The following is a 23,950-nucleotide window of genomic DNA, read 5'->3' on the forward strand; positions in this document are numbered from 1 at the left end:
TCACTTGATCCTCCCTGCTATAAAAGGGTCTGTTGCCCGGAACGGAGCTATTAAAAAACCTAGACGGAGCGGACCAGATCCAGATAGAGAGTAGAGAGGCGGACAGCATCGGTGAGAAAGGGACCCAGACTCTCTGGCCTCAGATGCCCCATCATAGAACGCAGTTGAGGGAGCTCGGTGTGGGGCAGGGAACTGGAGGGCAAAGGGGGTGCAGTGCCGGTGGGGGATACTCTCCCCGTCTCCCTCTGAGATGGGTAGACCTCTGGGGCTCTCTCTCTGTCTGTCCTGCGTCTGACTGACCAGCTTGCTGTGTTCGGGTATCATCTCTCACCCGGCTCTGCTCTTTATCTGTGGGAAAAGATGTAGGGAAAGGATGCAAATATTAAAATCTCCTTCTCTCCTGGATTTCAGGTTGCTCGCTGTAGGACAAGTGGATTTCTGCCACTCGGATCCCTTGATCTTTCTCTCCTCCACTGACAGTCAGCATGACGTTGTTCAACGGCGTACTGCCTTTCTACCCCCGACCCCTTTCCGCTGCCAGCATTAGCGTTCCCCTGTTAGTGGTCATCGTAGTATTTCTGGCTTTGGCAGCCAGTGTCCTACTCATTCTTCCCGGAATCCGCGGGCACTCGGTGAGACGGGAGTGCAGCATCAGATTAGGGTCAATTGGTAAGGGAAGGGGGAAATTTCAGGGTTGAGTGTGAGAGCTCCAGGACTGGGGGTCCATCTCCATGCCCTCCTCGTTCAGTTCTTAAAATGACCTTGGAATCTCCAGTAATAGTGAGAATTGAAGTTTGATTTCTGATGGGGTGGGGGGAAGGGGGGAGCGGAGTGGTGGCAGACCAGAATGGTTCAGATAGCATTTGGGTCTGAATCAAGGGACGTCCCTTCTTCAAGCACTGAACCCTAAATTTGCTGGCAAAGCTTCCCCCACTTTTAGCTAGGAGTCATTCAAAGTTTAGCCAATTCAGAACCAGATTGTTTTGAGCCGATTGTAACTTCTAGGGTCTGTAACTCTCTCCCAGTCAGCCCTATGGATTATTCAGGATCCATTTCTCTCTCTCCTCCCCCTTCTAAGGCTCTCTGGTGCACTCCCTTCTCTGGATGATGAGTTTGTGGAGCACTAAATTCAAGGGAACTGAAGTACTTCGGGAATAGTACACACGACTATGTGTGTAGTGGACAGTTTCTGTTATTAGTTTTTTTCTAAGTGTTCATATCCTTCTAGCTTAATGTGTGTGGATGAGTCAGTCTATCTTTAAGGCTCATAGATTCAACTGTGGGACTTGGCATTGTGGGGATCCAAGTCCTTATCTTTACTTCCTACAATCCCATAGAATTTAAATTATACGTTTGCTTTTCAAAAAATAGGCTGAAGCAAACTCATCTTAACATTCTGTATGGATTTCTGTGAGAATTCACCGATTGTAGTCAGTTAATGAATTAATGTGCCAGAAATTTTGCTAAGTGCTGGGGATACAAAGAAAGGCAAAAGACAGTTCCTGCTCTCAGGGAGTTAGTTCACAGTCTCATGGGAGAGACAACATATAAATAACCATGTAAAAACCAGCTACATTTAGGAAAAATTGAAGATAATCTCAGAAATTAAGATTGAAGACTGGGAAAGGGTCCATTTGGAAGATTGGACTTTAGTGAAGGCTTGCCGAAAGCCAGGGAAACCAGGAGTTAGAGGTGAGAAGGGAGAGAATTCCAATCACAGAGGATTGTCAGTGAAAATGATAGAATTGGAATGATATGTGTGAAAAAAATGAAGACAATGTTACTGGATAAGTCTATGAACGTGATTCCGCTCACTCTTCTTGGGAACTCAGTCTTTGAGCCTTCCTCTCCCTAGGCAGGTCCATCAGGAACCAGAGTCCCATGGTCCAGTGACCAGAAGAGTTGGGGCAGAGCCAGGAAGGTCAGACTATGTGTTGGAATGTGGAATGCAAAGAGATGGAAAGTGAAGGAGCAAAGTTCATTCAACTGTGACTCCAGAGGGGTGGGGTGTGAGGAGTGCCCCAAAAGTATGACTCTAGAGCTTGAGATATGTCTTATTGGGTCAGATCCCTAGCAGGAGTAGTTTAGAATTCTGCCTCTAACAGGAGTACCAAAGGTAAGAGAGGCAAGGACAAAATTTTCTTTGAAGTCATTCTCCAATAGTTTGGAGTTTAAGTTCTAAACAGTGTGGGGAAGCAGGAAAAGTTTACTAAGGAGTTGGTGATGTCCTCTTGGCTGTCATTAGAGCAAATAATGGGGGCAGAGAAAACCTTAAAGGTTGGGGAATAAAAACTATCTTCTCATCATTACTGATCCTTTCTTGTCCTTACAGCGCTGGTTCTGGTGTATTCGAATTCTCCTCAGCTTGTTCATTGGAGCAGAGATTGTAGGTGAGTGTTTGCCTCCTGGAGACCTAGAAAAACTGAGAGAATCTGGAGAGCTGGAAGTGGCCCGGTTTTGGATACTACCCACTAGGTCACCCTATCTGAGTGCCTTTTGCTCATTTCTAGGCTATTACTGATTAGTAGATGTGTCTCCTTTTTTTGTCCATCATGTCCCCTTTATCATACTCCCATGTCTACCCCTCAGAAACTGTGTGACACTTCACCGCATATTCCCCCATTGTTCTCCTCCCTCAAACACCACATCCTTCTTATGGCAAGAACAAACAAAAACCAACAACAGCAACATAACAAAATCAAAAAAACCATCTTGTTCCCTCTCAGCGGTGAACTTCAGCGGAGAATGGTTCGTGGGTCAAGTAAAAGCCAACATGTCGTACAAGGCTTTCACCCCTGCCCAAGTCAGTGCAGACATCGGGTTTCAGGTTGGACTAGAAGGAGTCAACATCACTCTCACAGGTGAGAGACTAAAGGAGACTGCAATCTAGATCTGATTCGGTGTTTTGAGAAGATGGGAAGATATGTTTATATCCATGTCGGGGACATTTGGGCAGAGTTGGGTCTTAAGGTCCCTAAGAAGCTTCCCTCTTTCCTTGCACTGGCCTCCCCTCTCTCCCCTTCTACGTCGGGGTTCCCCTTTCCCGAAGTCACTCCCATTGTGCACAGCTCAGATCTCAGATCCCCACCATCAAGGCTTAGAGAGACTTGGCCAGACCCTTGCTGATCGCACCTCCCCCCCCCCCAGGGACCCCAGTGCATCAGTTGAACGAGACCATCGACTACAACGAGAAGTTCAGCTGGATTTTTGGAGACAATTACGTGAAGCAGTACGGGCAGGCATTGCAGAGGGGGTTACCTAACCCGGTGCTCTATCTAGCGGAGAAATTCACCCCGGCCAGTCCCTGTGGCCTGTACCAGCAGTACCGGCTGGCTGGACACTATGCTTCCGCTACACTCTGGTGAGTGCACGAGTGGACCTGAGGATTCCACTGGGAGGAGGCAGGTTCTCCCACCGGACTCAACCGGCTTGACCAGCTCTGTAGCTAAAGGAACCTAATAACGAAAGCTGGGGGCTCCGATCACCCCCAGGGTCAGCAGGTCCCAACTGATTGCAGTCGGTTTGCAGTCTTTATCTAAATTGGGAGCCTCATTCCATTTATAGTCTCCTGAGGGCCTCCCACCTCTCACCTCGCACCCTCAATCCCAGCACTCGCTGCAACTTCGTCTCCAGTTGAATCAAAAGGATTCCGAGAGCGGGTCAGTCTAGCCCATAATTAGGATTTCCGACTGCGGGGGGGGGGGGGGGGGGGGGGGTAGGAGGCAATAGGGAAAGGTCTGTCTAGGAATTTTCTTCGAGGTTCTCCCTTCTCTTTTTTATCTCTGGATCTAGGAGATGGATCTGCAGAGTTGGGGGGGGGGGTTGAGGCCGGACGACTTGTCCCTCAGGATCCAGTCTGAAGGAGTTCGGGTCAGAGCTGAAAGAGACTTTAAAAAGTAGTCATTTTATAGATAAGGAAACTTGAAACTTAGAGAAGCGGTAGTTAGTAACGCTCAGAGGCAGGATTTGAACCCAGATTTTTCTGACTCCACGGTCAGCAGCCCATCCTCGAGGTCACTGTGAGAAGTCCGTCTTTTGAGCCCCCGAGATTTCCCCGACCCCGACCCCTCACACTCCCACACTATCTTTTCTTCCACATTCCTCTGCAGGGTGGCATTTTGTTTCTGGTTGCTTTCCAACATGCTGTTGCTCACGCCGGCTCCGCTGTACGGAGGGCTCTCGCTGCTTATCGCCGGAGCCTTTGTCTTCTTTGCCATCTTCTCCTTCGCTTCCATCTCCAGTGTGCCCGTCTGCCCGATCCGCTTAGGCTCAGAATATCTCACCACCCAGTATGGAGCTGCCTTCTGGACCACGGTGGCCACAGGTGAGGGGGAAAAGATGAAAACCTGGGGAACCCCCTGGGATCTGGGACAGGAAAATGAACTTCTGAGAATAATACAGAGATGAGGAGTTTGGAGGGATGGGTGCAGTAGTGAAGGGGAAAGGAATGTGTAGGCGGAGGTTTAGGAATCAGGCTGAATATGACCAGGGCCATGCTTGACGCTTATTTGTGCAAAGGTTTGTTTTGGTTTTATTTTTTAATGGGGGAGAAGATGAGGGCATATAAAATAGAAACTTCTAAATTGTAAATACATTAAAATAAAAGTTTAAAATATCAAAAGAATAAGGGTCGGGTCAGTTGCAGTCTGAGGACTCAGAGTTAAGGCAGGCTTTGAATATAGATGGCTAACGCCCTCTTCCCCGATGCATCAACCTGTTGCAGGTTTCTTATGCCTGCTCCTAGGAGGAATGGTGGTGGGTGTGCACTACACACATCCCAGCGCCCTGCGCACTTTCCTGGACCTGAGGGATGACCACGAAGTCCAAATGAAGGGCCTGATGCCCCAGAGCTACAGCAATCCGCTTCATCTACCCCAGATATGCAAACCGACAACCCCAGACATACAACTCGCTGTTCGCCTGTAGGGGTCTTCCACACCCCGGACATTTGTTTCCAAATCGGAAGGGTGTGCGGGAGCCTTTTGAGATAGAAGTGCAGACCTTACCCCTCCAATCCCCGCCGGCCGGAGAGAAGGAGGGGGGGGGGGGATCACAGCTGACTCCCCTCTGTGAGCAGGGGCTGTTAGGCGGTGGTTGTAAATAAAAACTCTATTTTTTTTTTACTGGGGGAAAAAAGATAAAAAAAAAACTATTGTTTTTCTCAGTCTGGGAGGGTTCTGGGAGAACAGCTGTCTAGAACCCTCCAAGCCTTGGAGTGTGCTCTCTTTGCTGGTGATAGTTCGACTGTGTTCCCTGACCTCAAGAAGGTCCCCTTGAACACAACCTCTTTCTGAACCATCTCAATCATTCTACCGCCCCAGGGCAGGGCAGAGCAGGGCAGGGCAGGGCAGGGCAGGGCAAGGCAATAGTCTGCTTTGCAACTATGCGACCCCAGGAGGGTCTCTGAGGTGCTTCTGTTGCCCCCTAGTGGGGGCACAGAGAGGTGAGGCCTGTAACAGATTGGGTTAGGACTCTGAGCCATTCTACTATCCCATGCATAAAAGACCCAGACATCTTGTGCCTTAAGGGGTAGTCCTCAATGGCCTCCTCTTTCCATTCTGGGGTACCCCATGTGCAGCTGCCTTCTCCTTTGCAGTAGAGGTGAAATCAGGGAAGAATCTCAGAATAATACATGAAGAGGGCTTGCAGGGGGATCATTATCAATTCTATCTATTCCCCAACAAATGTGATTCTATGAACCACCAATGAATGAAGCAGTACAAATTGGGTCCTCTAGGTTTCTTTGGGAGTGCCAACTATGCCAACTTCACCTTACACAGACTTAGTTCCTGAACTAGAGGGTGGAGAGCAGTTTCTGTATATATCTATATCTATATCTATCTATATCTATATCTATATCTATCTATCTATCTATCTATCTATCTATCTATCTATCTCTATATATATATACAGTCTAACTTCTCACTCAATTTCTTTCTAACTAAATCTGTGAGATTAGGTCAATTGATAGAATAGTCATTGAGTTTTGGAACCAACTCTCTGACCACTGGTCTCCTGTTCTCCTGTCTCTTAGTTCAGTATTCTTTGCACTAAAACCTTGCTGGTCCTCAAGTGTAAGTGGTGGAAATAGGGAATAATAAAAAGAGATGGTGTAATTGGAGAAATTGTAGGTGAAGAAAGTGATACCATTTTCCTTGTGGAATGTTTCACTCAGTAAAGTATATAGCCCAGATAAATTAGGCTATATAACTGCTTCCCTCCAACACACTGAACTCTATGAAAGAAAATTAAAATGAAATCTGGACATCTTCAAAGAGAAAAGGAAGTTACAAAACATAAAAAAAAATCAGGCTGACCAAATTTGAATTGAGGATTGGAATTTCCTGCATCTTTGCAGTGAGAGGGATCATAGGATAGAGGGAAAAGTCACTTGGAAAGACATCTAGCCCAACTGCCCTATTTTGCTGAGGCAGAGAGAGGTGGAGTAACTTAACTGTTCTGTAGAAGACCTTTAGCCTCTACCTCCACCTGCTGTCTCCCAAAGTCATTGCTCAGACTCCAACAGCAAGGGTCAGAATGTAGATTTTTGGGAAGGAGCTTCACCTAGTTCCCCTAGTCCAGTAGTTTCCAATCTTTTAAAGTATGAAGATTATAGGATCATAGGACTTCTTTTTAACATAAAAAAATTCCTAAACTGCTCTTCCTATCCCCTTTCTATTTTGTTAAAGGTAAAGACTAAAATGTCATTATTTGGTAGCCTTATGTATTCAAAGACCCACAGGTTAACAGTCACTGATCCAGTCCATTCTCTTTCTCCCCCCGCATTTTAAAGACAAGGAAACTGAGTCCCAAAGGAATGAAATGACTTGCTCAAGGTCACATGGATAATAAGTAGAGTGTAAGCTTCTTGAAGGCAGGTACGTTTTTGATTTTTTTGTTTTGGTAGTTGTACATCACTCCTTGCATTGTGCTTCACATATAATAAATGCTTGTTGCTTTGACTAAATTAATTAGTAGATTCAAGCTTGAATCTGGGTCATTTGACTCCATGTTCAGTGTTCTTTTTTTTTATACTGTGCTGCTTTTCTGGGAAGATATTCATAAACTTGGGGTGGTTGTTGTGGTTTGGATGAATTGGAAGAGATTTGGAGCTAGAAAATAAGTCTGATATGGTACCAATTTGTGAGGATAAAAGTACATACTAACTGAAAACCCTTGAGAGATGGGGGTAGTGGGGACTGACATCTCCAAACTTCCTTGAACTCCTTGATTCAGTAAGGTATAGGAGGTGAGATGTTATAAGGAACTCTCTGGTTCTCTCTGGGGTTCCTCTGGAAGTGTGATGGACTCTTCCTTAGGAGAATCCTCACTGGGAGCTTCTGACAGAGTTATATCTTGGTCCCCAGGGCTCTCTACTGAAATCCTGTAGTGTAGACCCAGGAGTCCCCCTTCCTCTGGACCCGTTATTTTTTCAGTTTCCTCCAATCCACTTTGGTTGAAGAAAATCTTCAGCCTGCCTGGTTGTATCTTGTGCATTATCATCACAGCTAGGCCCAGCAAAATACACAGCAGCCCTGAGGAGGAGAGGAGAGGGGAGGAGAGTTGGCAAAGAAGTCTGAGACATGTAAGAGGTGGGGAGAGGAAAGAAGCACCATGGAGAGCGCTCAATATGGAAAGAAGGCACTGGGAGGGAAATAAGGAACAACTGTGCTGTGAGATTGAGGAAGGGGAAAGAAAATGACAGGACAAAAACAAGGGGAGGAGTAATCTACATTGGGATAATCATTCATTTGTGTACCCCAAAGTGCTATCCTGAGCTCCCTTCTCTTTCTGGAGATTTTATTTGGATAATCCTATAAAGTCTTATGGGGTCAGTTATCATCCAGAGTGTATAACCCTCAATTTATCCAGTCCTCCTCTATATCCTGAGCTACAGTCCTGAATTACTACTTGCTAGATGTCTGAATGGCCCATAAATATCTTTCCTGGTCCTAGGCCCCAAATAATTATCCCTCCAAAGTCATTTTATAGTCTCCCTGACTAACCACTGTGTTTCTCCTAAATTTTAGGTTTGATTATGTCATTCTCCTATTCAAGAAATTTGCTTTTCCCTCTAAGAAAAAAATGACATTCAAAATCCTTGTTTTGATTCTTGTCTACATTTCCACACCCATTACAGATATTTCTTCCTTAGAATGAATGAGGGAAAGTAATGTGACAGGTCTGGAAAGATGAGTTCTATCCTACTTGCTATTCCCTGAATATTACATTCCATCTCCTGAGGAGATGGAGAGGAGCTAGATTAAAATCCTTCCTCTAATACTTAAGACCTTCCTCATCTTATTTTTGTCACCTGTGATATGAGGATTGAGCTAGATGGCCTCAGAGGTCACTTACAGTTCCATATGCTTGGGATGATTTCTCCTCTATCTCAAGCAACAGCTTCAGAACCTAACTCTTGTGCTGCCCCCTACCGGAAGAGCTGTTAATGCTTTCCGTATCTGCTCGGGATACACGATTCTATTTAAAATTATCTGTGTGTGTGTGTGTGTGTGTGTGTGTGTGTTTTCACTCCATTTATTTGAGGACCAGGTCTAATTTTGTTTTGACATCTTTAGCATTTAGCATAGTGCTTAGCACTTAGTAAATGATAAATAAATGCCTGTTAATTTGTTAAGTATAAGCAGGGGGACATAAAAAATGGTAGGGGCATAGAATATATAAAGGGATAATAATAATAGCTAGCATTTATATTGCATGTTAAAATGTGAAAGTATTTTATAAGTGTTATGTAATTAGCTCCTTAGAATGAAATATAAAATAGGTAATCTTAATTATTCCCATTTTATAGTTGATGAAAGAGGGAGATTAATGGACCTGCCTGAGATGTTTTTGTTGTTTTTCAGTTGTTTCAGGCGTGTCCAACTCTTCATGATCTCAGAGTCAGTAAATGTCTGAGGCTGGATCTGAACTCAAGGCTTACAGATTCCAAATTCAGAACTTTATTTAGTTCTAACTATGTCTAGGGTGGAGACATTACCACACTATAATCATTACTACATAAAATGGCCTTAAATCTATTTACCATTTCCAAGAACCTATCCTGAGAATGGATAAACTGACCAGAGGTAAGAAGAAACCCATGGCAGCTACTCTGAGCATCTAGTCCTCTGGTGTACTAAAGAAGAGAAACCTTTTAGATAGCTATCTCTTTCTCCTTGGGAAATGGTAACTTATTCCTCCCTTTTACTTCCTGGGCCCTCTTCCTGTAATTCCTCAAGGAGGGTCCTCACCAGTTGCCAGAGTAATCCAAAAGGCAGGTCCGTGTCGAGTGTGCAGGGAGGCAGAGCCCAAGCGGAGTGGGCACATCGGGATCAGTGTGGTGGCCGTGGAGAAGAAGAAGATTGAAAGGAGGAGGAAGATTCCTGTGGCCAGGAGCATGTGTCCACCATAAACTAATGCAGGCATGGAGAACAGCACATTTGATAACAGCCAGCAGAGAAATGCTACCCTGGGAAGGCATAGTATAAGTGAGAAAAAAGGAACATGTAACCACAAGATTCTGGGGAGATCTGAATGATTCACCTCCATGCTACCTTTGGGTTAGTTACCACTTAGACTGTTTATAGGATGCCAGGACCCTCCCATCCCCCCCACCTGGTTTCCAGGAGAGTAGAAGATTATTTTCTAAACAACAGGTTCTCTTGCCTCCCTTCATAGCCCTCTATTCTCACCAGAGTGTGGCAGAAGCATAGTGTCCAGCCAGACGGTATTGGCGATACAGGCCACATGGACTGTTAGGAGCAAATTTCTCTGCCAAATAGAGCACGGGGTCAGGCACCCCTTTCTCTAGTGCATCTGTGTACTCTTCAGCATAATTCTGTCCAAAGTGCCATCTGAACTGCTCATTGTAGTTAATAGTCTCATTCAGCTGCTGTACTGGTGTCCCTGGGGGAAAAAGACAGGGAAGGAAGGCCAAGGACCAAGGAGGACCAGGAGCAAGAAGACTGTGTGTGTGTGTGTGTGTGTGTATGTGTGTACTGCAAGAGCCAGAGCATGTCTTATAATAACCCATGTCCTACATATTCAGGAGGTACAGAGTCAAATGGGAAAACACATTGAGGAGACAGTGACATAGGAATGTAGTTAATAGACTCATTCAGCTGCTGTACTGGTATCCCTGGGGAAAAGAGACAGGGAAGGAAGGCTAAGTACCAAGAAGACTCTGTGTGTGTGTGTGTGTGTGTGTGTGTGTGTGTGTGTGTGTGTGTCCTGCAAGAGCCAGAGCATGTCTTATAATAACCCATGTGCTAAATATTCGGGAAGTACAGAGTCAAATAGGGAAACACATTGGGGAGACAGTGACATGGGAATGAGCAAGGAAGGAAAACTTGGATCAAGGCTGGAAGAAAAAATATATCTCAGGGATCCATTAAGAAATGCAAGAATTGTCAGGGCCCCTCTAGTCTGAGTTCTTCATTTTAAAGATGAGGAGGTTAAGTGACCTATGTTAGATCACACGATAATAATCAAAGGCAGAACTCTGCCTATGTCCTCTGACCACAGAGTCAGTGTTTCTCCCACTAGACCCATTCTATGTAACTACCCAACTCAGCTCAAGGTACCATGGTTTCCAAAAATCCCCCCAGAATTCATCCAATCATGTCCTTTTACCTGTAAGGGTGATATTGATCCCTCGAAGACCAATTTGCAAACCTACATCTGCACTGATCCTCATGGGGCTGAAGGCCTTATATGTAGTACTGGTATTGACCCGGCCCACAGACCACTCCCCACTGAAGTTCATGGCTAGAGAGAGTGGAGTAGAGGAAGAATGGGGTGGAGACTGTTAAGAGAGTCATGAGAAAATGATGGAATGGATATGGTCATTGGGCTCAAAGTCTTCCCTTGCTCCCCCCCGCCCCTTGGGTCTCCATATGCTTCCTTGAGAGATACTGCCCAGAGCAATATGGGAAGGAAAAAGGGAGTCAGCAAGAATATGATAAAGATTATTATTATTACTAATAATAGTATTTATATAGTGTTTTAAGATTTGCAAAAATCCCTGGAAAGCTGCTGCTATTGTCACCCTCATTTTACAGATGAGGATACTGAGGCAGAGAGAGGTTAAGAGACTTAGCCAGAATCCCATAGTTAGTAAGTGTCTGAGGCTGGATTTGAACTCAGATCTTCCAGAATCCAAGTTCAACACTACTTCAGAATAAACAATCATAGCATGGAAACTTCTCTTCCTTCCACTCTCACCAAAACAATTAAATCAGCTACTTTCCCTCTTTTATTGCTATTGTCTTCAAGGGACTTCTAGATTCAGATATTTAACTTGATTTCAACTACATAAAAATGTTGAGGAGTAAAAAATACTCAGTATAAGTTGTCCCTCTATAATCCCAGAGGTAGGTGATTAGATGGCACAGTGGATAGAGTCCTAAGGTTTGAAATCAGTAAGACTCATCTTCACAAATTCAAATCCAGTCTCAGACTCTTACTATCTGTGTGAATCTGGGCAAGTCACTTACCCTTGGTTGCCTCAGTTTCCTCATTAATAGATGAACTGGAGAAGGAAATGGCAAATCAGTCCAGTACTGTTGCCAAGAAAACCCCAAAAGGAGTCATGAAGAGAGGTAACTATTGATGAAATGAATGGATACTGGGCATGAAGTCAGGCACATCTGATTTCTTTTTTTTTTTTTTTAGGTTTTTGCAAGGCAGTGGGGTTAAGTGGCTAGATAATTATTAAGTGTCTGAAGCCAGATTTGAAGTCAGGTACTCCTGACTCCAGGGCTGGTGCTCTACCCACTGCACCACCTAGCCATCCATAGGCACATCTGATTTCAATTCCAACCTCAGACACTTATTTATTATCCATGTGATCCTGAGCAAATCACTTTACCTCCATTTGCTTCAATTTCGTCAACTGTAAAATGGAGATAATTACAATCTCCTAGGGTTATTGTGACCATCAAATCAGATAAAGTTTAAAAAAATTTTGAGCATTGTGACTGGCACCTCAGGGTCATCATTTAGCAGCCTCTCATAAATCCATATCCCACTACTATTAAGCAAGGAAGCTTTGACTTGCTTGGTTTCTCCCCCAAAGACAGCCAGGTAACCTCCTTCTCCCCAGAGGTCACTGTAGTGACTTAGTTGAAACACTGGATCAAATTTTGTCCACTGTAGCTTAGAATTTCCCAAGCTCAAATGATTCACCAGTCTAGCCTCTTGCTGACAGGTATATGCCAGCATACTCTTTCTCTCTGTCTGTCTGTCTGTCTGTCTGTCTCTCTCTCTGTCTCTCTTTGTCTGTCTCTCTCTCTCTCTCTCTGTCTCTCTGTCTCTCTCTCTGTCTCTCTCTGTCTCTCTCTCTCTCTCTCTCTCTGATTTGGAGGCAACTGGGGTTAAGTGACTTGCCCAGGGTCACACAGCTAGTAAGTGCTAGACACTTCTCACAACAGAGTGACAGTATTGAAGTGAGTGGCCAAGGTGGGGGGTAAAGAAAACCTGGGGAAATGGAGGATCACTTTTTCAGGGATAGGTATTTAGTTCCTCTCCACACATACTCACCCAGGGTGGCTGCTCCAATGAGTAGGCTGGTCACCACTCGAAGCAGCCAGAACAGCCTCTGAATTATGAGTTAAGTTCAGTGATCAGACCTCTTCCTCCCTCTCCATCCCACCCTAAAGAACAATATCCAAGGTGTTCCCCTGGACTGGATATCTGGAGATTTGAGATCACTTGAAGTTAGGGTCTCTTATGACTATAATCATCAATTAGGCTGGAATCCCATAAAAATGGGTGCTATATTTGAGATTAGGGACTGGAGTTTTCTTGGGGTAGGAGTTTTTTCAGGTTGAGTTTTACCATGGCAGTCTTACCATCTTGCCTCGGATACCAGGCAGGATGCCTATGAAAGTGACCAGTACAGTTAAGAAGACTGTGATGATGACTGCTGAGGTGGTATCCATGGGGAAGGTGGGTTTGGGGCCAGCATAGAAGGGGAATGTATGACCAAAGGCAGACATCTTGATGTTGGGGCAGGAGACAGGTTACTATAATAATACAAAGTCATAGATTAGTGTCCCAGCCATAGTTTTTTATTCCTCATCCCCATCCCACTAGCATCAGTGTATTTCTCGTCCCCATAGGTGATAGAATCAGAATCTAAGGGATCATTTTGTTCCCTCTAGAATCTTCCAGTGTGTTTATTCATAACCCTCAGTGGGTTATCAAGCTTTCAATAGCTCCTTATTGTCTATAGGATAATCCTCAGGCTTCCAAATCAGAGCTATTATCATCTGAGACCATGTTATCATCTATAGATTTCAGGCTGTAGTGACATACTTCCAATCCCTTTTATGTTCTTCCTGCCCTGATAATACGTTGATGACAAGAGCAACACTTACTTATGAAAGTGGTATGGGGGGGGGAAGCACAAAAAAGAAAAAAATATACTCTTCAGAGGCAATATAGTGTATTAGAGAAGGTGCTGGATTTAATCTAGAAGACTGGGATTCAAAGCCTACCTTTACTCCTACTCTCATTTTTCCCACTACTCCCACTATACCCATATCTACCCATTTCCATTACTACTACCACTACTACTACTACTACTACTACTACTATTACTCTCACCACCACTATGACTACTATACAATCACTGTGACCACAGTGTGACCACCACCACCATCATCACCACCACCATCATTACTACTATCACAACAACTGCTACTTTAATATTACCATTCTTCAGATGAGAATATTTGGATGTTAAATTTCTTTCCAGAGACCACATAACTCATGAACAAGTAAAGTGGGATATAAATCCCAAGCTTTTAATAATAGCTATTATAATACTGTTGTTTTTGGAGGTTTGCAAAGCATTTTATAATTATCTCATTTGATCTTCACGACATCCCTTTGAGACAGGAAACTGATACTGAGAGAGGCTAAGTGATTGGGGTCCAACAACTACAATGTATGGGAAACAAGACTGACACTCAAGTCTTCTTGATGCTAATCCTCTTTCCCATCTCCCTAGCCAACTCCCTTTTACGGTTCTTTGTTCCTAATCCCTCTGTGCAGTAACTTTGGGCCTTATCTATTACATCCCTAGGCTTCTGAAATCCCAGATAAGGCTTCAGTCTCCTCATCCTATGTTACATGTTCCTGTCTGACAAACAGGTCCAGGGCCCTTTAGTCTGACCATCCTGATGAAGTTCAGATCTCTTGAATAACTCATCACTTGGTATTTGGCACCCAGGGCTCCCTTTTCCACTGTCCTGTTCCAAAACAATGAAAACTAGTCTTCCTCTTCCATTCTTATTTCTGGATTTTGTTTTTCCTGAAATCTTATCTTTGCTATCTTCTACTACCATTCCAGAGATAGAGAGTTCTACATCTTCCAGGCATCAGTGAAACAGGAATTAATAGCCTAGAACTTATAATTTCCTAGGTGTAAATGAATTTGAGACTTGATCAGTCTCCTTTCTATTTAGTAAGCTCATATGTCTTACAATCATTTTGTTTTAATTTTGCAAAACAGTCTCTTATATCATGAGTAACATTCAGGCTGAAATACGAACAACTTCTAATGGAAGCCCCCTACTTTTGGGCAGCTAAGTGTTTGTGAAATGGAGTACAGGCCTGGAGTCAGGAAGACTCATCTTCCCATGTTCAAATCTGGCCTCAGAAACCTACTACTAGCTGTGTGATCCTGTTGCCTCAGTTTCCTCATATGTAAAATGAGCTGAAGAAAGGAAGTGGCAAGCTACTCCTGTATCATTGCCAAGAAAACCTCAAAAAGGGTCACAGAGTGAGACATAATACACCACCATCATCACCACAACAACCTACTTTTAATCAGTTGCCAAATCTTTCTAATTCTATTTTTCTACTCAGTCACCACTTGAGTTCAAGTTCTCCTCACTCCTTCTCTGGATTACTATAACAACCTTCTTAATGATATCTTGTGATTTCAAGTCTTTTCCCTTTCTAATATAACTTCCATACTGTTGTCAAAATACTCTCCTTAAGGCAAAAGTCTGGTCATGTCTCCAAGTGACTGATGACTCATTCCAATAGCTTCAGGGGTTTCCTACTGCCTATGGGATAAAATCAGAACTATCGCAATATATATCTAGTTCCTTCTTACCTTCCCAGTTTTATTCCATACTATTCCCCTTCACAAACTTTTACTCTCTAACCAAACTGGACAACTGTTGTGGCCCAAATTCATCATTCTGTTTCCCTCCTCTGTCTTTGTTTAGACTGTCCCATATATCAGGTGCATGATCCCTTTTAGCTCTGTTTTAAGCTCCTTATTGTCAAACTTTTCTGTTCTCCCTAACTAATAGTACTATTCCCTCCTCCTCCATGAATTTCCTTGTGCATTTGTCTAAATGTTCCTTGAGGGCAGGGACAGTATTTCTTTTTTTTTTTTAAGGTTTTTTTTGTAAGGCAAACAGGGTTAAGGGTTAAGTGGCTTGCCCAAGGCCACACAGCTAGGTAATTATTAAGTGTCAGGAGCCTAGATTTGAACTCAGGTACTCCTGACTCCAGGGCTGGTGCACTATCCACTGCACCTAAGGGGATCATAGACCACACCAGATGGAACCTTAGAGGTCATCAAGTATAATACAACTTCCTTATACAAAAAAAAAAGAAACAGATGCCTAGAGAAGTTAAGGGATTCATCCATGATCATACAAGTGCTAAGAGCAGAACTATTTGATTCCATCATTCTTTCCACAGAAACATTGTTCCTTCCTCTTGGAAAGTGTTATTGAACCAGATGTCAGGATACCTGAATATTAGTCCTGGAAACTAAATAATCTTTGGTAAATCATCAATTTTGGTCCTCAGTTCCCTTGTTTTCAAAATGAGATCCAACTCAATGCTTTCTTTGATTTCTTCTATCTCTAAATTTTTTTCTCCAACCTTCTGTTCCTATTTTCTCCATAAGTCCAATATCTTCCCCTTCCTTTTCCCCTCCCCATAGGTACCTCTCCTTTCTTGCTCATCTATTTTTAATTATAATATTCTGTTTTATTATTTTTGTAATATTTTTATTTTTCCCAATTACAAAGATAATTTAACATTCATTTTTTTTTGCATGTGGAACCAAATAGGGTTAAGTGACTTGTCTAGGATCCCAAAGCTTGTATTTATGGTCACATTTGAACTCAGGTCCTCCAGATTCCAGGGCTATTCATTGCATCACCTAGCTGCCTCTTAACATGCATTTTTTTTAAAATTTAAGCTCCAAATTTTCTTCCTCCCTCACTTACTTTCCCTTTCCCTAAAGTGGAAAGCAATTTGATTAAGCTTATACATGTTCAATCATGTAAAACATATTACTATATTAGTCATGTTATGAAAGAAGACAAAAAAGATCCATGAAAATAAAGTGAAAAATAGTATGCTTCAATCTGCATTTAGATTCTATCAGTTCTTTCTCTCAAGGTGGATCTTGATCATCTTTTTTTTTGGATGCTTCTCCTTTTCTCTATCCATTTTTGGCTTTCCTTTCTGGCCTCACAGAAAAGGGGTCACTGTTCTCTTTTAATCCCAGCTGAACCATTATATATTCAGTTTCTCAAGCATCTCCCTAGAATAACAAGGAGGAGGAAAAATATACAAACATAGCCTCAGACACATACAGAGAAACAGACCCATACAAGCAAACACAAAGACACAGACAATCAAAATACTTAAGATTTCTGATCAATATAATGACCAGCCCTGAATGCAAAGGACTGAAGCATATCTAGACTACCCTCCTGACAGACAAATGATAGATTCAAAATGCAGAATGAGGTGTACATTCTTGGATATAGTTAATATGGAAATTTGTTTTGTTGTCTATGAACTTTTGCTAAAAGCGTTTTCCTTTTCTTTTCTCCGAGAAAGGGCTGGATGGGAGGAAAGGAAAATAAGTACTTGTTAATTGAAAACAAAGTAATTTTAAAAAAATCCTGGCTATTAATAGAGAGAAAGACATAAAGCCTTAAATAGACAATCATTTATACAAAGAAGAGACAGAGAAAAAACAGAGATAAACAGTCACATAAATAGAGAACTTATGTTCACATGGATAGGGACAAATACAGAAATAGAGTTACAAGAGACTGACACCCCCCCCCCAAAGGAGACTGATTAGAGGACTAACCAAATCATTTTAGGAGTGCCAATCCTCTTAGAATTTTTCTGTTCTCCTTTGTGTTGTCACTAACTAGAAGTCCACCAGAGGGACGCTCTTCTCCCTAAAATGCTAAGCTTCTATTACACAAAGAGATAGGGATCTCTCCTAACCTGGAAATTCAGTACACACAGTCAGTTTAAGTGTACAGATAGTTTACAGATGGGAAATGATTCAGGTAAAGGTATCAGACCAGTTCAAGTGTTCAAGTCTGATGTACATACTGGTTGTGTGACCCTGAGCAAGAAGTCATTTCACCTTAGTGTTCTAAACAAGTCTAAGACTGCAAATTGCAGAGAAGGTATTGTCTTCTGAGGGTAAGAGAAGTTCCCTCACCTATACAAATTAAATCACTGGTCCAGCTTCTATCCTGGATCTTGGAAAACCCTCAGAAACCAGAGTCAAAATGAGCCCAAAGGTACACAAGTAGTTATTTTGAGGGATCGGATTCAAACCTAGGTCCTGTGATTCCAAGACTAGTGCTTTCTCTGCTGTACCAAGATGCTTCTTGGAAATGGGAATCAATGCCCAACACAGTGATCTAGAGGAGGATTCTCAAAAGAAGGAGCCATTGAATGTCCCCAAGAGGCATCTGATTAACCAGTTGGAGAGTGAGAAAGTAGATGGGTTGTATATCAACCTCCCTCTCATAGCCAGTCTGGGGGCTTGTCTCCATCCCAACCAAACTATCCTTTACACATTATATTCCTCATCACTCTCTCACTTTCCTCTTCTTTGCCCCTTCTCCCATATCAGCTCAGACAAAGTTCCCCATCTCTCTTCTACTGCCCCTTGACACAATTATATTCTAATATTAAGGCAGGCACCTATAGAAGCAGCTACACAAGGTACCATTAGGAAAAATACCTCTTCCACCCCTCCCAACATATCCACCCTCTGCCTCTTAGATCATCTTGTTTTTGAGTTCAGGTTATTCTTTTTTTTTTTTTTTTTTTAGGTTTTTGCAAGGCAATGGGATTAAGTGGCTTGCCCAAGGCCACACAGCTAGGTAATTATTAAGTGTCTGAGGCCGGATTTGAACCCAGGTACTCCTGGGTGCTTTATCCACTGTGCCACCTAGCCGCCCCCCAGGTTATTCTTAAATGGTGGGCTCTGCTCTCTGAAGCAATTAGCTGGAAATGAGAGAACACCCTTCTCCCTTTTTATTTTGTGTTGCTTAATGTAAGTCAAGCAATAATACATGTCCATATTGTGTAAATATACACATAGGATATTTCTAAAGTCTTGGTGAAATTTGAAGTTTTAGGATTGTAAAATTGCACTAAAAGTTTTTGAAAACTGTATTTTAGGATGGTCAAAAGGGTTTTTAATTTTAATTTAAAATTGATAGGAATATGGGATCAAAAAAAGCTTAGAGGTCACTGGCCTAGACTCCTAGAAGATAGAGCACAGTGTCTTGCACATAAATATTTATATGTTTAATAAATATTTGTGTAATTAAGTCAGCATCAGGGAGGGCCCTTCTAGGCAAATGACATCCAATCTATGACCTGAAGAACCCTGGGAGAGTCACAGAACTAGAGCAGAAACAGTGGGTACCCAGAAGGAATAGAGCCAAACATAGTGAAGGATGTAGGAGCCTCTTCCAGTGTAGATGATTTCTTGACATGTCCCTTGAGTGCATTCTCCCTAACTCCCCTCTTTTCCTTTCCAGATAGCTTGATCTCCACCCATTTCTAAACCAGACTGGCAGGTCAGTTCCCATATAAAAATTCTTTTCTATCAGAGACAGCAGATTCCTTCAGTTAGCACCATTAAAAATGATTTAAACTTCCACAGCTCTCTTTTTCAGAAAACTCTGTTTAGGACAAACACTTTTTTGAAAATACCATAGTGAGATTGATGATCAGGATCCCCATGAGATCACCTGTGGGTTCCTCTTTGAAGACTTCTTTGCATCTCCATAAAGGTCCCTTTTCAGTTACTTGCAATTCCGAAGTCCCCTAATTTTGTGATTTTTCCATTAATCTTAAATTCTGTACAAGTAGTTGTACCAAACACACTAAGATCTAGACTCCCTACCTATAATCCAGTTCCATATGACCCTCAATCCTCTGTCTCATCTATTCCCTCCCCTCCCTATTCAGACTTAAACGCAAGAATCAGAATCCAAAAACCTTCCCTGTCCCCCATTTCTCATACTGACCAAGACTAGGGATGCTGTTTAAAGAGTCTATGATCCTGGGCCTTTCCCACAATCTGAGGTTCTTTCCATCACTGCCCTTTAGATGGGTTGCAGAATGGTAGGGTGAGAATAGAGGATGGGAGGTCAAAAACTGGCAGTCCAGGCGGGAAGAGCAACCCTCAACTTCTAAGCCTCTCCAGTTGGGCCCAGACTCGCACTTTGGGCACAGCTGGTGTTCGCAAGTCCAGTGGTCCTTCTCTGGGACCATCCATCTCCTTCCACCCATCACTTCCTAGCACGATTGTCCCCTTAGGTTCCGACCAGTCCAGGAACACTCATTCAGGGAGTGAGGTGGAGCCCGTGAGCATTATCTCCTAAGATCTCATAGAAACCTCCTAGGGAGATCACACAGACTATCTCAGTGGAGAATGGGAGGGATTGGTGCTCAAGAGATCAAACAAAATCGCTTCGCGTTTTAGGTTTTACTTTGGCTTTTTTCCTGCTCAGTGTGGGGAAGAGGAAAGGGTTTGCTTATTTCCCCCTGATTTTAGAAGGTGTATTGATTGGGATGAATATGATCTGGGGAGGGTCTAGAGATTATTGGGGGGAGGGGGAGAATCCCTTCTTTCTCAGGTCCCCTTTCCTCCCGGTCCTCCTACCCCTCTTCCCTCAGAGAAGATTCCACAGAGCGAATTCCTCCCTCCATTATTCAAAGTTCCCCTCCATTCGTCTCTTTCCTTCACCCCAAACCTGATTTGGCCTCAGTCCCAGCTCTTCTGCGGTGTGGACTCTAGTGCGGACCCAGAGCCGCCTCACCTCGTCCTCTGGGCGCCCCTCTTCTGCTCTCCAGTCCGCTCTGCTCCACCCACTGGGGTTCATCTTTTGCCCTCCCCCACCGCGCCCTGGAATTGGGACCGCACCCTCCACTCCTATTCCCCCCAACTCCGCCCTACCGGGTCCAAACAGGAGCCGGGAGTTGAGTCTGGAACTTGACGGTGCCGGGAGCACACTGCAGTCTGGAGGCCGGGGAAGAGAGTGGCTTGCAGGTCAGATGAGGGGAGGGATCTTTCTCGGGGTGCTGAAATAGGTTTTGTTCCACCGAGTGAGCTCAGATGGATTAGGTATTGATTGACGAGGAAGGCTGGTTCCGCTTGGTTTCTGGAGCGGAATGGGAGGCTTCAGAACCTGGAGGACCTTTCTGCAAGGTGCAGGGGTTTTGCTCTCATCCTAGGATTAGAAATAGGAGCCATAGGCTGGTCTCCTTCCTTCACCTAATTCTACAGCCCCTTCCACCCCACCCCCCCAGCCCCTACCAGAAAAGATTTCTTCTTTGAGACTGTCCTTTTTCCCACCCCTAACGATTTTGAGGGACTGGGGATGTTGGAGATAACCAGGAATGGACTTGATCTTGGTAGCTTTGTCCTGTAGGATAGCACTTCTAGGCCCAAAGAGGGGTCCTTGAGACTTAGAGTTGGGACTACCTTAAATCCAAACTCCTCCCATCAGAATGTTCTGGGTCAACTGTTCCCTAGGCACCAGACAGTATTACCATTGCCCGTGGTCCCTAGACTTTGTCTGACTAGCTTACACGGACTCCAAACTTTCTTTTATGAACTTGTAGAGATCCTTCCTCCACCCTAGTGAAGATTCAGTCCATCCTAGAATCTTACGGCACTAAGCAGTTTGGGATGGGAAGGGCTTCATTTTGAGTACAGAAGACAGAAGAAACAATACCTTGAACAAGACTGTGAGAAGTTTAGCATGACCTCTCCAGCAGACTCCATTGTCCAAGATAATTCGACATGGGCCACAGTCATCCTGAGAACAGATTATAGGATGAGTGCTAGGATGAGAATTATTCCTCAAAGCAATTGGGATAATAAAAATGAATGAATAATATTAGGATTAATAATTATTAATAACAGGATGTATAAAAAGTTATTGAGAAGGGAAGTGTAATGGTCAGTTCCGTGTCTTAGTACCATTGATTTGTGGAAGATAGTTTGGAAAGTAGAAAAACTGTTAGGCTAGAGTCCAATAAGGTGGTTATTGCAATAGTCCAGGGGAGAGGTGAAGAGTAACTGAAATAGGTAGAGCCATTATGAGTGGAGAGAAGGTGATTGCTGTGAAGGATGCTCTCTGTGGCAATTGATTAAGTATGGATGTCTAAAGATTGATATTAGATTGATTAAATTTGAAAGGTGATGGAAAGTAAAATGTGAAGGATAGCTGAATTTGTTAACATGTGTGGCAGAATAGTTGGAATTAGGCTACCTTTGATAACAATAAGGAAGCTTGGAGTAGGCATTGGTTGGGGGGGGAAGAAATATAAGCCTTTATTTTGAACATAACAAGTTAGAGATGTCTAAGAAACCCCCAAATGGAAAAGCTATTTATTATTTTCCTTGTGGTCATCAACCCTTAAACTTGTATGGAATCATTTCATTTTTCAAAATGAGTTTTTATTTGATTTTTTTTGATCCTCACAGTCTATCAAAGGATAGGCATTATTACTACTCCTTTTGATAGATGAGTAAATTAATACTCAGAGAAGTGTCTCTTTTTAAGTCACACAACTAATTGGTGGCAAAAACTAGGACTAGAACCCAAGTTCCTTGATTTCTAATCTTGCTTTCTTCTAATTCTAGTGCCCTCCCTCTGTTGATTATTTCCCATTTAGCTTGTATATAGTTTGTTTGTACATAGTTGTTTACATACTGTCACCTTCATTAGATTGTGAGTTCCCCAGATTCACTGTCTTTTGCCTTTCTTTATATCCTCACCTTTAGCACAGTGTACTTAATAAGTACTTATTGACTGATTAACTCCCCCTGCCCCAGACCTTACAATGAAGAGAACAGACCTGGTATAGGGTTTCCCAATTAATCCCAACTGTAAATGAGATACCTTCTGCTAATTGTTTCATGATGGTCTCTTGTGGCTTTAGTCCCAGCTCCCTTGGAGTCATTTGTGTCAAAAAAAAAAAGTCCTGAAAGTGTTTATGTCTTCCCACCACCCCTTCCTCTTGTCTTTCAAAGGTGCCCAGTGTGGGGTCTTCCAGGACCTTGGCCCTGCTGTAATCTGAATTATGTACTGGAAGTTGGTACTGACATGGACACTCTTGATTGGTTCATGGGGCCATGAAGGTGAGTAGTACACTAAGTTGGAAAGAAGTATAGAACTTAGCATCTTTTAAGGAATTTGTTTTTCTTTTTAATTTTTTTACTGAAGGTAAATCAGTGTTGAAATGTGATTAACAAAAGTTCAACCTACTGGGATATATCATCATGATTATCTATACTACACCTGGTTAACCTCAACTAGTTCTACTTACTGAAATGAGGAAAATTAGAGTGGAAGCATCTATCTATCTATCATTGGTCAAAAAAATGAGATCAGTTTGAAGGAACTGGAATTGTTTAGGCTAGAAAATAAAACACTTGGAGGAAGGTAGAATAGTTGTCTTCAAATATTTGTAGTATTATTAAACTAAGGATGGTAATTGGGTTATATCCAGCTCCACAAACAGAATGAGGGGTAATGAACACAAGAGGCTACAAAAAAAAAAAAAAAAAGAATTAGGTTAAACATAAAGAAGAAATTCCTGATTTAAAGGGGTAGGAAAAAATTGAAATGAAAGGAAGGTTATTGAATATATTCCAGGAAGTGTTTAAGAATTTTTTATTTTGTTTTCATCAGAGGCAGGATAGGATTTTTCTCCACATGCTTCATCAAAACAAATTTTGAGACCTTTCTCTGACAGCTCTGTCTTTTCCCTCCTTCTTATCTCATATCATTCATATGTCTTCTCCATTAACTCCTATTTTACTCCTGTCTCATGTACCTTCAATCTCACCATTTTCTCCAGTAGATCATCTTCAGTCTCTCCTTCTCTATTGATTTCTTCTCTGCTAACCTAAAAACCTGCCCAAATCTCCCCATCATTTAAAAAGGCCTTTTTTAATCTTACTTCAAGAGATCATCTCCTCCCCTTCTCAACTAACCTTGAGAGAGTCTTGAGAACTCTCTTGACTCTTGAGAAGGTCATCCATATTATTATATACTTCTTCATCCTCTCTTCTCACTCTTCCAAACTCTCTGCAGTCTAGCATCCAACACCATCATCTAATTGAAATTTCCCTCTCCAAGATTACCAATGCTCTTGATGGCCAATGCAATGACTTTTTCTCAGTTGTCATGCTTTTTGACTTTTCTATAGTATTTGACATTGTTGTTCACCCCCTCTTTATACCAGTATACCTCCTACCTAGGTGCTCACTACTCTCTCCTGGCTCTTCTCCTACTTGTTTGACTGCTCCTTTTAATTTTTCTTTACTAGATTTTCATCCATATCAAGACAATTCACTGTGGGTGCACCCTAAGGTTCTCCCTTGGCCCACTTTTCCTCCTATACTACATTACTTGATCTGATGGGATCACTAATTTTCTCTGTCAGATCTAAGTATCCAGTGTTAATATCTGTCCTGAGATTCAGTCTTGTATCACCATTTGCTTTTTGTACATCTTGAATTGGATGTCCTACAAGTGTCTCAGACTCTGCATGCCTAAAAACAGAACTGATTATCTTCACCACCATCATCACCCCCCCCCAAAAAAAATCCTTTCTC

The 23,950-nt window shown here is 42.8% G+C and overlaps 3 protein-coding genes across 8 annotated transcripts in view; 2 read left to right on the forward strand and 1 right to left on the reverse strand.

Moving 5' to 3' along the window:
- The first annotated feature begins 64 nt into the window (after positions 1 to 64).
- On the forward strand, positions 65 to 7,044 carry DUOXA2 (dual oxidase maturation factor 2). The gene is made up of 7 exons (XM_074235318.1): positions 65 to 111; positions 412 to 632; positions 2,333 to 2,390; positions 2,727 to 2,861; positions 3,148 to 3,361; positions 4,110 to 4,324; positions 4,724 to 7,044. The coding sequence occupies exons 2-7, from the start codon at positions 486 to 488 to the stop codon at positions 4,924 to 4,926; spliced, it is 972 nt and encodes a 323-aa protein (XP_074091419.1). The 5' UTR covers positions 65 to 111; positions 412 to 485; the 3' UTR covers positions 4,927 to 7,044.
- DUOXA1 (dual oxidase maturation factor 1) lies at positions 4,508 to 20,363 on the reverse strand. 5 transcript variants are annotated; one of them, XM_074235316.1, is made up of 7 exons: positions 20,276 to 20,363; positions 12,855 to 13,028; positions 12,544 to 12,601; positions 10,636 to 10,770; positions 9,696 to 9,909; positions 9,255 to 9,472; positions 4,508 to 7,535 (listed from the first exon to the last, which is right to left on the reverse strand). In XM_074235316.1, exons 2-7 carry the CDS (start codon positions 12,999 to 13,001, stop codon positions 7,258 to 7,260), a joined length of 1,050 nt encoding a protein of 349 aa, XP_074091417.1. In that variant the 5' UTR covers positions 13,002 to 13,028; positions 20,276 to 20,363; the 3' UTR covers positions 4,508 to 7,257. The 5 variants fall into 5 exon arrangements, with proteins under 5 accessions (XP_074091417.1, XP_074091415.1, XP_074091418.1 ...); XM_074235314.1 differs by lacking the exon at positions 20,276 to 20,363 and adding an exon at positions 20,073 to 20,177; XM_074235317.1 differs by lacking the exon at positions 20,276 to 20,363 and adding an exon at positions 19,344 to 19,430.
- Positions 20,284 to 23,950, forward strand: part of LOC141522148 (dual oxidase 1-like) — a 62,099-nt gene continuing 58,432 nt past the window's right edge. Inside the window, exons 1-2 of one of the 2 annotated variants that reach the window (XM_074235306.1) lie at positions 20,284 to 20,368; positions 22,361 to 22,468. In XM_074235306.1, coding sequence (XP_074091407.1) covers positions 22,411 to 22,468 — 58 coding nt within the window. In that variant the 5' untranslated portion in view covers positions 20,284 to 20,368; positions 22,361 to 22,410. Of the gene's footprint in view, positions 20,369 to 22,360; positions 22,469 to 23,950 lie in introns of those variants that run through there. The other variant, XM_074235307.1, reaches the window with a different exon arrangement.

The sequence above is a fragment of the Macrotis lagotis genome, chromosome 4, assembly GCF_037893015.1.
Source record: "Macrotis lagotis isolate mMagLag1 chromosome 4, bilby.v1.9.chrom.fasta, whole genome shotgun sequence".
NCBI classification, from domain to species: Eukaryota; Metazoa; Chordata; class Mammalia; order Peramelemorphia; family Peramelidae; genus Macrotis; species Macrotis lagotis.